The sequence below is a fragment of the Emydura macquarii genome, unplaced genomic scaffold, assembly GCF_026122565.2.
Source record: "Emydura macquarii macquarii isolate MOO-44397 ecotype Brisbane River unplaced genomic scaffold, CSIRO-AGI_Emac_v2 contig_318, whole genome shotgun sequence".
In the NCBI taxonomy this organism is placed as follows: domain Eukaryota; kingdom Metazoa; phylum Chordata; order Testudines; family Chelidae; genus Emydura; species Emydura macquarii.
The window spans coordinates 7204092-7216668 of NW_027130455.1; the positions used below are offsets into that span (position 1 = coordinate 7204092).

Genomic DNA, 12577 nt, shown 5'->3' on the forward strand with positions numbered 1-12577 from the left:
CCTGAGTAGTGCAGTAACAAAGTGAAACTACAATACTGCTTTCTCCCACATTAGATATGAACCTGTGAGTTGCATTAGCAGTCTGAATTGTAACGATTCACTGCAGTGGGGCATGAGTCTTTCTTTTTTTTTTAAAGTCCCTTTCATTTTGTTAAAACCACATAGCTCCAAGAATAAAGTCAAGCTCCCACATAAGTCATGCCCCGATAAGGATAATCTCAAACGACAGCTAGTTTACAGCTGTAAATAGCTGTTTTTGACATTTGTTCAGTGTTTCAGGCAGTTTCTCTATAGACTGCTTGGACATGTATATAAAAGACCAATAGGATTTGGGACCAATGTTGTGTGTGAATTTAGTACTGTTTGCTGGACTGAGAACCCTAGAGTCCTCTGTTTCTCCAGTGATCTGGTGCAGCATGGGTAGTAGCAGTGTAAACTTCGTATGACTCCACCCTGACCTGGAGTGAGCACCTCTAGGCGTGACAGGGTGCATTGATTTTCAAGATCATTCACTCCATGACCGCTCTGCTGTTAAACCTTACAAAGTTCCCAGGTGTGCTGCGCTGTTTGCTAGGAACTAGGCTGGGATCCATACATTTGTTCCACACGGATCCCACAGCAAGGTTAATAACTTTCAGTCACTATTAAGCTGGGCTGGATTTGAACCAACCGGAGTTTCTTTATTCCATTGCTAGAATCTGAGCCATCTTGCCCCCCAGAATTCGGCCCGTCATTACATGCAGGTTGTGGGAATGCTACTACATACTGTCATCATGTTTTCTCACAAGCAGCATGTACCTAAAGTTGTAGCAGAGCAGCCAGATTCCCCCAGCAGAGATTTTGCACAGCGTTATGCCTACAAATGTAAAAGCTTAGATGAGCTAATAAAAATACAGCGGACAAGTCATGCGTAAATAGTGCACAGTGTGCAGTGCAAGGTGGGAAGGAGCCAAGAGTAGGGTCAGTGCATGTCTCTTTCATCACTCCTTACAGCATTAGTATGCTTGTAGACAGAATCAACAGCAGCAAACCACCGATGCAGTCAGCAAGGATCACTTTAAAGGGACAACGTTTATAATGAAAATCAAAATTCATTCCCCTGCATCCCTACCCAAGAGGAGGTGGAAGCTGAGCTGAGGTTAGACCCTTGTTTACTGGGGAGCAGACAGTGCCCCTGCGGGACATTGCATTTTGGAAGGAGGGCTAGGTCAGGCTAACCTGTGACCTGCCCTGTAAAGCCCTATGCTTAGGCGCTCATCTCTCACTCCACCCCACAGTATTCCAGATCCAGTGAGTCACCACTAACCCAGTCTCCTATGGCCCACCCACTTGGGGCTGGGGGAATCTCCAGTGGGGCAGAGGAGCATAGGAGATGTGGCCGGCACTGGAGTGTGTGCTTGTGGAGGGTCCGGGAGCTAGGGGTGAGAGTGGATGGCTATGTCCTGTAAGCAGCAAGTGCTGTTCCCCAGCCAGGAAGAGTTGTGATAAGGGGACAGGTGCCTGGGTTCCCCTCGAGCTCTGTTAGCATCAAGCGGCTTGTGCTCCTCGCCGTGCGTCACTGGGACAACTACAGTCAGACCCGGATCAACCTCTCCCTGATGGGATGGGGCCTCCTCGACCCTGGGGCCTCCTGCCCCTGTCGGTTTTGCCTGCACCAGCCCTGCTGAGCCAACCTAGTGTGCATGGCTGACCTGAGCCCCTGCCCCAAACCTACTGCAGGATGCTGAAGATCACCACTTCCCAGCCCTATGGGCGTCTGCCTCATCCTGCTTTCCTAGCTCACCCCCAAGGACTTCAATAGCCTTCCAAATTGATTTCACTGGGAGTCTGGGGCAGTGGTGTAGCTACGGGTGGGCCTGGGTGGGCCATGGTCTCACCCATTTAGAAAGCAGGCCCACCCAATCAGATTTTAAGCAATTCATCCCGTTTTTATCAGCCTCTGTTTCGCGTATGACAGAAGGCTTGTGCCCACCCGTGTCAACTACAGGCCCTGCCAAAAAATCAGTTCTGGCTACGCCTCTGATCTGGGGCGCCTGAGATCTGCAGGCCTGGGTCCTCAGATCTGCTTCCCCTCTCACTGGATGTATGCAGGCGGAGAACAGAACACGGACAGATATCAGGGCCAAATTCTGTCATCCTTGCTCACGCTTACTCATCCCTCACTCTGCAGGTAGCCTCCCTGTAAATTACTCAGTGTTAGTTAGCATGGCAGAACCCGGCCCCTCATCATTACTGTTCCTCCTCTGCCCTTTGTCGTGACATGCAAGGCAATGCGCTGACTGTGTTTGTTCAGACCAGTGAGGATGAGAGAGTCACTTATTTGTTGTCTCCGCCCAAAACACTGGTGGAGGGATCCCTCCAGCTGCGTCAGGCTCCCAGTGCACATCAAAAAAGATATAACTGAGCCCCAAACTGGGTTCATCGTGCAGAGATCTCCAGACGAGTCAGCATAGAAGCATGTACTTGGGAGACTTTGGTCTCTAATTGGAGACAATGGGGTGGGGGGTTGTCTGGAGTATTAGGGTGTGATCCAAAGGCAGTGAAAAGACTATTTTGGACCTCAATGACTTTGGAACGGGACCACATGAACAAAGACCTCAGGTTTTGGACAATTGTTTGGTTCCAGTGACCAGTTTAAAAAGGTTAAGGGGTGGTTAAGGAAAAGTGGTAAATATCCGCCCCCCCCCCCCCCAAGCAAATGGCAGCTGTGATTTGCTCTCCCTAAGGGCCCTTCCATCCATTTAGCTGCCTTGAAAGGCCATGGGATGAGAATTGCCAGCTAAAACACGCTGGCCCAAGTTCTGCCCTCAGCTCCTCCCATGAAACCCAAGGGAAGTCAACAGTGCAACTGAAGGCAGAATTTAGCCCTATGTGTTTCCTCCCATGCAATTAGCCTTGCAGAGGGGTGGGGCAGCATAACTCCCTTATCTACCCGCACCAACAGCCACGTGCTTGTGCTATGCCTTTGTATCACTGCCACTGAACAGGCATCAGCAATTTCCTATTTTAGTAGTGAAGAAATAACTTTGTGCTGCAGTCAGCATGTCTCACAGCGGAAGCAGTGCGGCGCTGGACTTGAAATCCATGGAAAGCTTGTCACCCCAGGTGGAACCCCAAACACTTTACAATCAGTGGAAGTTAATTTGCAATGGAATCCCCTTTTGAAGTTCCATAGGCCCTGCATGTTACCACCAAATTGGTTTGGCATTATTAACGTCGCTGCAATAAATACCAACGTGAATGGACAGCATGTGGCCACAAATCGTAACAGTGCCCCACTTTTCTTTCAGCAAGCGTCTGCGCAGTTCTGTTTTCCATCCCTCTCAGTCATCAGAAGAGCCCTTCGGGACAAACCTTCTGCCTATGTGAGTAGCGAGGTAATAAAAGCCAGACAACAGGGCAGCTGTGGCATCAACTATGAGTGAGCAAGTGCCGCCAATTCCCACAGCGATGTCTTTGAGGACGCTAGGAATGGCGCAGAGACTGTCAATGGGGAAAGCCATGATATGAAGGAAGAGTCCAACAGGGACACTGAGAATCCTGTAGGTGAGGATCATGGTGTTCTGGACGATCCGGACAAAGCCCTTGACGATGTTTGCTGCGACCTTGGCCACATCGATGGGGATGTTCACCAGCACTGTGCTGATTTCTTTGACATAGGACATCACTCCGTTCCAGAAGCTGTAGAGTTGGCCCACCACAGCATTGCTGAGCTGCTTGACGACATGCCACAGGAAATAAAACATGTATCTTACCACCTCCATCACCACATAAATGATGATTCTCAGGAGCTTGATGAAAGGGGCCACGATGATGCTGGCCACTCTTTTCAGCAGGCTGCCCTCTCCATGCTTCTCCTTGGCTCCCTGACCTTCTCCGTGTTTACTGCTCATGGTTTGCAATATCGGCTCTTCAGACTGGATCTGGGTTATGGTTTGCAATACGGCTTCCATTTGCTCCTGGCTTTGGCTGTCTCCCCCACAGTTGCTCTTGAACAAGCGAGCTCCTGAAGGGAACTGCTTCTCCAGCTCCTCCACAGACTGGGCTTCTAGCCTGCTTTCCTCACTCATGCGTTTCACAAATCCCACAGACCATGCCTCAGGAGCATCACAGCAAGCTGCCAGCCAGAGAAATTCTGGTATGGACACCTTGTTCTTAACTCGGAGGCTGGAAGGCACAGCTCCTGCAACAAGATACAGGCTAGCTCTGTTTGCACAATGTGGGACCAAAGCCTGCTCTACTACATTCTCGACATCCCTGTACCAGCTTTTGCTGAGAGATGTAGTCATAGGCACAGCATTAGTAAGGGTGTATGTGGCTCGCTGGAAATCATCCTCATTGAGGGAACTGGGGTTGAGCTGCCCTCTCTCATAACCAGAGTCCACATAGTCTGTGGTCAGGGCTTGACTTGCTCCAAGATTGTTCACTGAGCCAATTGCATCAGCTTCATGCACCATTTCCTCCAAGTCATTTCCAGGATCATCTAGCTGAGACATAAAAGAGAACAATTACTGGATGTCACTTACCTTGCTGCACCATATGAAGCAACATTCAAAATATGCACGGAAATGCATTTATATCTCACTCAGTGCTACACCCACTTCCACAGATGATATGAAGGCATCCATCATTTATATTTTCCTTGTAGCTTTTCAGATTAATAAATTTATGGCCAGAAGGGATTTCGATCATCTAGTCTGACCTCCTGCATAACACAGGCCATACCATGTCACCCAGAAATGTCTGCATTAAGTCTGTTATTTGTGGTTCAGCCACAATATATATTTTTAGAGAGGCATCCAGTCTTCATTTAATTTCTTCAGGTGATGGAGAATGAACTACATCACTTGGGGGCAGCAGACAGAGCCTGTAAGTCCCCAGCTATTCTGTGGTGTCAGTGCTATATGTACCGTACACTCCTTTTTGTAACTCTTGTACTAGGAAAACTTAGCCAGTAACTCCTGTGCCCGGCATTCTTGCATGGAGTCGTACTTGGAGTGACAATGGCGTCATGCAAGCAAATTTACAAGCAGTTTGAGCATAGTCGAAGCAATGTCTGCCCTGTTTTTCCCCAGATCTATCTTTTCACCAGTCATTCCTTCCTGACACTGCCTACATCCTTCTTGTGGAAAGTTAAAAGGCATGGTCCAAAGTCTGCCCTGAATCACACCCTAGGCAGCTCAAATGGCCTGATGTCTCTTGTATTTAGATAGTTGACTTGGACAGGATGGTTACAACAATTTGTGAACTTAGCATCTTATACACTTTTAGCATCCAGGTGTCTGTCTTTCTCTACTTAATTTCTTAATTGACTTACTTAAGCTCTAGGAATTGTACATAAAACATAGGAATTGCTGTAGTGGATCAGATCTCTGGTCCATCTTTGTCCAAAAGTGCCCAACACCAGAGGCTTCAGAAGAAAGTGCAAGGAACCCCAAGGAAGGCTGATATGGGGTAATCTGTCCCTTCACCAAATGTCTCACTCTTCCCCTTAATAGTCAGAGATTGGCTTAAACTTGGAAGTATGAGGTTTTATATTCTATCTAAAATTTGTTACCATTAGCAATTACAGCTAGGTGTTCTTGTTATCCATATACATGTCCAATCCCTCTTTGAATCTTGCTCAATTCTTGCCCTCAGTGATGTCCTGTGGCAATGAATTCCACAGCCTAATTGCAGGCTGTGTGGAAAAGTACTTCCTTTTATCTTTTTTGAACATGCCACCTTTCAACACAATTGAACGTCCCCTTGTTCTTGTGTTATGAGACATGTAGACGAGCCGTTCGTGCTGTGCCATCTCTTGACTATTCATTATTCTATATACTTTTATCATATCCAGCTTCTTGTCCACTGTAACCCCCAGGTCCTTTTCTGCAGAACTGTTGCCTAGCCAGTCAGTCCCCAATCTGTAGCACTACATGGGATTCTTCGTCCTAAGTGTAGGACTCTGCACTTGTCTTTGTTGAACCTCGTCACATTTTTTTTGGCCTAATCCTCCAATTTGTCTAGCTCACTCTGTATCCGATCCCTACCCTCCAGAGTATCTACCTCTCCCCCCAGCTTAGTGTTATCTGCAAACTTGCTGAGCCCTGGTCCACACTCACTTGGCGATTTGGTGGCAGTCGACGGGAGTTACACAAACTATGCAGAGTAGCTTGCATAACTCACGTTGACTGCTCTGCTTCCCTTCTGCGCGCTGTCTACACTGCGCTGTGCTACTTGATGGGGTGGTTTTACTCAGTCGACTTCCTGATCGATTGAGTGGGTCTACACTGACCGCTCAATCGATCCGGAAAGATAGATCTGGCGGCAGCGAATTTGCCGCCATCAATATAGACATGGCCTGAGAGTGCAATCCACCCCATCCTATAGATCATTAATGAAGATGTTGAACAAAACTGGCCCCAGCACCGACCCCTGGGGCACTCCGCTTGTGACCGGCTGCCAGCTAGACATGGAGCCATTGATCACTACCCGTTGAGCCTGGTGATCTAACCAGCTTTCTATCCACCTTATAGTCCATTCATCCAACCCATACTTCTTTAACTTTCTGATAAGAATACTGTATCAAAAGCCCTTATTCATCTCCTTTCTAAGGTAAACAACCCCAATCTTTTCAATCTCTCCTCATCTGAGTATTTTTCCACACCCTTGATCATTTTGGTTGCCATTGTCAGAACCCCAGTAATCTGCAATATCCTTTTAGGAGATGGGGTGACCAGTACTACGCACACCGTTCCGGATGATGCCAGCTGACTGATTTTGATGCACTGTAGCATTTTCTGTATTATTCTCATCCTTTCTTCATGTAACCTAACACCTTGTTTGTTTTTCTGAGTGCAGCCTGGGTCATGGGCAGAAGTCTTCACTGAGTTGTCCCCAGTGTACCCAGGCCCCTTTCTTGTACTGAATTTTGCATATGAATAGAATGATAAAGAGACAACCCAGAGACTCCACCATGTGTCATTACCAGACAATGAGGGTACTGTATACAGAACATGTGGCATGAATTTAATTTTCCAAGCACACTAGTTTGTGAATGCAAAACTTCATAATTATGAATCAGGTAGCTGTTTGCAGGTGAGTATGTAGGCAGCCAATTATCTGCTGCAGGAGTTGAGGTTCAGTCACAAATACTTCAAGTGCGGCTAAGGAAGCACTCTGAAAATGTGGTCTACTTTTGCTCAGATGGTTAAAAACAACAGAGCAGGCAGTGTGTGCTGCAGCTGGCAACACTGATTTTTCTTTGATGCCTCCCACCATTAGTAGTCTTTTCATGCGGCCACTATACTTGAAACCTCCAAGTCCTGCGAATGTTCGCTTTCTCTTTAGCAGAGGCCCAGGAAGGCTGTCACCAGCACAATTTCACACACAGGTACAGGCCACATTTCCACACTGTTGCAGAGCTCTCTTGGTCCGTAACACAGTCAAAATGAAGCTGCATTCATTTAGTGTGCTGACACCGATAGCCGTCTTTGGTACTTGCCTGGCTACCATTACCAGAGCGCCTCACAATCTTAATCGTAATATTTATCTTCTTCCGGTCTCTTTTTGAGACCGGAAGAAGAGCTCTCTGAAGTATGAAAGCCTGTCTCTTCTACTGAGAGTAGTTGGTCCAGTAAAAGATATTACCTCATCCACCTTGTCCCTCTCATATCCTTCAACAACGTTATAATCTTTAATGTACTTATCCTCACAACACCCCAGTGAAGGCGTTACCATTTTACAGGTAGGGAACAGAGGCACAGAGAGATTAAGGGTTTGTCTACATGGGGACATCGAGGAAAATTAACCTGAATTAAGTAAAGGCGTGAACTTGAAGTGGTTTAGTTAAACTGCATTAAATACTTATGTGACCAGCCTAATTCAGAATTAAAGTGGCCTTAATTCAGTTTATCTTAATACACTTCCAAATTGACTTAAGGCTACTTTAATGCTGAATAACAGCATTCACATAGGGGATTGAATACAGTATAACTAATCCTCTTCAAATTCACACCTTTAGTTAATTTGGATTAATTTTCCTGGATGTTCCCATGTAGATAAATCCTTCCTCTCTATAAGTATATGTCATTAAAACATCCTAACTGCTGGATCGCTGCACATCACATGGCTAATCAACAGTGGAGACTATTGACATTCCCTTTATTTCACATCAAATGACTACCTCTGCGCTAGTTTTGACGAATATTTCTCATACAGCCCTGAAGCAGACATTGTACAGTGGATGAGATAATTGGCGTTCCAAGTTACATCATGATATATTACAAAATATCATGTGATAGCCCTTAGTCACTCCACAGAGTAAAAGGATGCTGCTGTGTGATACGTCACTATACCTGTGTGTGTACCTACACACATAACTGTGTGCATGCGTTTACAGCAGTCATGTCTGTGTTTGTATGGCTGTGTACATATCACTCAGGAAATTACTTAGACGCTAACTGGTGTCACCACTTTTCTGGATGTGCTACAGGGCAGTGTGCTGGGCAGATTCCCAGCCTGATGCAACATCGCTCAGAACAATCGCTAATATCATCATTATTCATCTTCACTTTCTACCTTGCAGAGGCTGCATGACGCCTTGCCAGATTTGGCACTACATATACACAGATTAAGCAATTGCTTAGGGCCCCGAGCAGCTCCAGAAGGCCCCTTCTTTGCTTTTTATTTGTGTTGTGTGAGGGGGGGGCCAAAAATATTCCTGTTTAGGGCCCCCAATGGGCAGGCACTGCCTCTGCTCGTTGCTGCATCTGTGTTTGCTTATTTCTGGCGAGACAGAGGTCTGGTCTACACTACAGACCTATACCGGTATAACTACGTCACACAGGGGTGTGAAAAATCCACTGAGCCTCTCGCCAACTTAGATAGTGTGTTCTGGGGAGGTGGATTAACTACGCTGACAGGAGAGCTCTCTCCCATCGGCACAGAGCATCTTCATTAAAACGCTACAGTGGCCCAGCTGCGTCAGTGCGGCTGCCCCATTGTAAGTGTACTCCTGCCCAAATCCACTCACTTACTCCTCAGTGTTCTGATTCTTAGCGCTGATTTTTCAATGACAGGTCCATCTGCCAATTTGCGGCAGGTGTTTTTCTTCACTTCCTGTCCTAACCGGCTGTGCCATGTTGCTACACGGTAGTAATCAGTTACTATTTTCCACCACAAAGGTGGCTGCATTTGAGTGGGTTTTGAATGGGATGCCTGTATATGTGGTTGTAAAGTGGAAAACATAGTATGTGATCATATAATTAAAGACTGTATCATGATGCATGTGTACAAAACAGGGTGTGGGTGTGAGTGTGTGTGAATTAAGTTGCACAGGCAACTTAAATTCTGGCATTTCCTAACTTTTGAGTATTGGCCTTTGCAACCTTTGACTTTTAACACTTTCTTAGCACATAATGGCAGCACGACCTAGAGGACTCAACCAGACATAGCCCTATTGTGCTAGGCACTGGGTAGACACATAGTTAATGACAGCCTCTACACCAGAGAGCTTACAGTCCAAAACACAAGACGTAATAGGAGGATGAAACAAGTGAGCAGGGAGGATGGACAGGGGAGCCAAAATAATAGAGAATAGAATAGACGAGCTATGTCTAGAATTTGTAGCAAGATCTTGTAGCGCTTTAATGGAAAGTATCATGAGAATTGCTTCTATGCCAAAGGGTGCTATCCTGCAATCCCTGCTCAGACACCATGCCCACCAATGTCAAAGAGCAGGTCCTTGAGTCTACATTCAAGTGTTGCTTTTCAAAGATTTCCACAGATAAGGCTTTTTTGCCTGGCAGTCTCTGCTCCTTGATTAAGCTGTTGTTGGTAGCAGGAAGGCCTCCTCGTCTATACTGACCTGGATCCATATTTGTGTTTAAATGGTCCAGGCTTTTAAAGAGAAACACCAGTTTTGTTTTAGGGAACATTTTGAGGTTGAAAACAAAAAACAAGCAAAAGGGAAGGGGATGGGCTTTTTAAATACGTGCAAATGGATCTGGTTAGATAGAGAATGCAAACTGGATTTCTCTGGCCTAGCTCATTTCACAGCCACTCTGTCCAGGGAAGGAAAATCTAAAGCTTCTCGTTTATCTCACATCGTCACTGATCAAAGTGAAGCAAGGCTCACTGGGGCCAGATTCTGATCTCCCAGACACTGATGTAAACCTGGAACAATGCCATTGCGGTCAATGGTGTTACACTGTGTGAAGCTAAGAGCAAGTCCAATTATTTCAAGGCCTGATTTTTAGGTGTGTTATAAAATAATGCCTGGCCCAGGTACTTCAGTGTATAATGCCCAGGGATACAATGGTTTCTTAAATTGCAGCACTTGCTTAGAAACGACAGGTCTATAATCTGGGCTGATGAGAAGAGAGGGGCCAAAGGGAAGATCCCTGTGAAAGTGACTAGATTATTGAAACAGGGAACCTAAATATTGTGCTAAGGAAGTTTTAGTAGCTGGTAGTGAAGCCAGTCACTGGGTACCAAGGAGGTTTGGCTGCTGGGTGGATGCGTGTTTGGGAAGGGGGTGGGTGGCTGGGGAAGGGGTTGGCAGTTGGGTGCGGGAACATGTTCAAGGTGCTGATCAGTGAGGTATGCAGGAGGCCTTGGTGCTTGAAAGAGGGGACCCAGGGAGACGTGGCAGCTGGAAGTGAGGGTGAGGCTGGGAACGCTTGTGCCTGGCTGGGGCAGGCGGGCTTGGCAGCTGGGAAGGACACCTTCCCTGTTGCTGTGTTCTGCTGCCTACGTGATGCAGCTGGCAGATGTTGATCCCTTGTCTAGGTCCTTCTGTGCCCACAGCTATTAAAGATTCATACGCATTATTCAGCTTGGTAATTACACGCCTTTAAAAAGGCTTTTCTCTTTTTCAAGTGGCAGGTGGCCACCTTCGACAGGCGTCTGTGTAAAATGGAACGAGCGCCAGATGAATGGCCAGCAATAAGCACCCCCTTCAGTGACAGAGAGGAAGGCTAGGCCTGTGGCTGAAACAGGACTCGCGGGAGCCGGGATCAGTTCTAGCCCTTTCTGCGTGACCTGGGGCAAGTCACTCGGTCTCTCTGTGCCTCAAGACCCCATCTGTAAAATGAGGCGAATAGTAAGTCCCTTTGTCTATTTAGATGATATGCTCTTTGGGGCAGGGACTGTCTCTTACTGGATGTTTGTACACTGCCTCGCACAATGGGGCCATGATTTCAGATGGGGCCTGTAGGTGCTACTCTGATACAAATAATAATCATCAGTGCTGAGTGGTCACCCTTAATATGTGCCAGTTTTGCTGTAGCTGAAAAGATCAGATGACTTCAGTGTGTGCAGTACTACCCTACACTTACTAGTGAAATGCCTTGAATACTGCAAATATCAAAGGAAAGTTCTTTAGCTTTCTCAGGCCATTGGTAAAGATTTAAGGGTGAGCCCTTGTAAAATAATAACCCTACGGAGTCAGTTAAACATGCAAAGTGTCAGCATAGACAAGAGCAATTGACACTCAGGTAACATTTTTTTATACTAAATCCGCTTGCTTTAACTGAAAACTTGTATATTTCAGAACACTATAATACATCTCTCTTTCCGGCTACAGTATCCACAACAGAGGGACACAGAGAACTGCCCTAGCCTCAATGGAGTGAATCACAAATGTTTGTTGTACTCCAGTGTAATGAAGTTAATGAGCTTTTATCAGCTACTGGATCGGTGTTGACAACAGAATAAACATAAACTTGTCACTGAAACTTTTAATCCTATTAGCCAGAGCCAGTGCATCCCTCTGTGTTGTGAGATAGACAGACAGACAGACAGAGACAGATAGATTGTTTGCAGCATTATAGCCATGTTGATCCCAGGATATGAGAAAGACAAGGTGGGTGAGGTAATATCTTTTACTGGACCAACTTCTGTTAGTGGAAGAGAAGCTTTCAAGCTTCACAGAGATCTTATTTAGGTCTGTGAGACCCACCTACCTCACCCACCTTGTCTCTCTCAGATAGATACATAGATGTGATGGTATAAAAGGTGAAATCCTTCCTCTCCCCTGAGCCCCCTTTTCTTTCTTTCTCCCTTATTCCATTTTGGATGCAATGCCTTTCAGTTTTCATTGTAAGTGCTTTGGGACAAGAGACCATTAGTTTGTCCAGGGCTGAATACAAGCATAAATGCTAGTTTTAATACATTAATGTCTAGAAGGATTCCACAGCTCCGACATCTTTGCAAAATTCCATCCCCAACAGTCCACGATAACTTCACGCCTTAACCCTCGAGAAGATTTGCTTGACAGCCATTGGAGAGGCTGACTTACCTGCGGTTCAACCAGCCAGCTTTCCTCCCCTCTCTGAGCTGCTTTTGTGTATTTAAACGCGGAATAAAGAGGGGTCTTGTCCTCCGTGCTGTAGAGCGTTGCGAAGCGTGGCTCTTTGTTGTGCTGCTGACAGATTTTCACATGGAAAGGCTCTGCAAATCCTTCTGGTGGGGTTTCTCCATAAAAGAACTCATTGCATTCAGCAAAGCCAGCTTCATCCACTCCAACAACCCTGCCCTGGGAAAAGCCGGGGAAAGCTAAGATGCAAAGTGAAAATAAAATTGACATCTCCAT

At 46.3% G+C, this 12577-nt stretch overlaps 1 protein-coding gene across 1 annotated transcript; it reads right to left on the reverse strand.

Annotated features, from left to right (window-relative positions):
- Positions 1-644: 644 nt before the first annotated feature.
- Positions 645-12577, reverse strand: ENDOD1 (endonuclease domain containing 1). Its single transcript, XM_067567273.1, has 2 exons — positions 12284-12577; positions 645-4487 (listed from the first exon to the last, which is right to left on the reverse strand). The coding sequence occupies exons 1-2, from the start codon at positions 12575-12577 to the stop codon at positions 3324-3326; spliced, it is 1458 nt and encodes a 485-aa protein (XP_067423374.1). The 3' UTR covers positions 645-3323.

What these genes read in the sequence shown, in the direction of transcription:
- ENDOD1 (XM_067567273.1), bottom strand. Translation starts at nt 12,577, where the DNA reads ATGGAGATGTCAATTTTATTTTCACTTTGCATCTTAGCTTTCCCCGGC. An exon ending in GCTGGCTGGTTGAACCGCAG is followed by an intron (nt 4,488 to 12,283) that starts GTAAGTCAGCCT and finishes TTTATGTCTCAG; the next exon opens with CTAGATGATCCTGGAAATGA.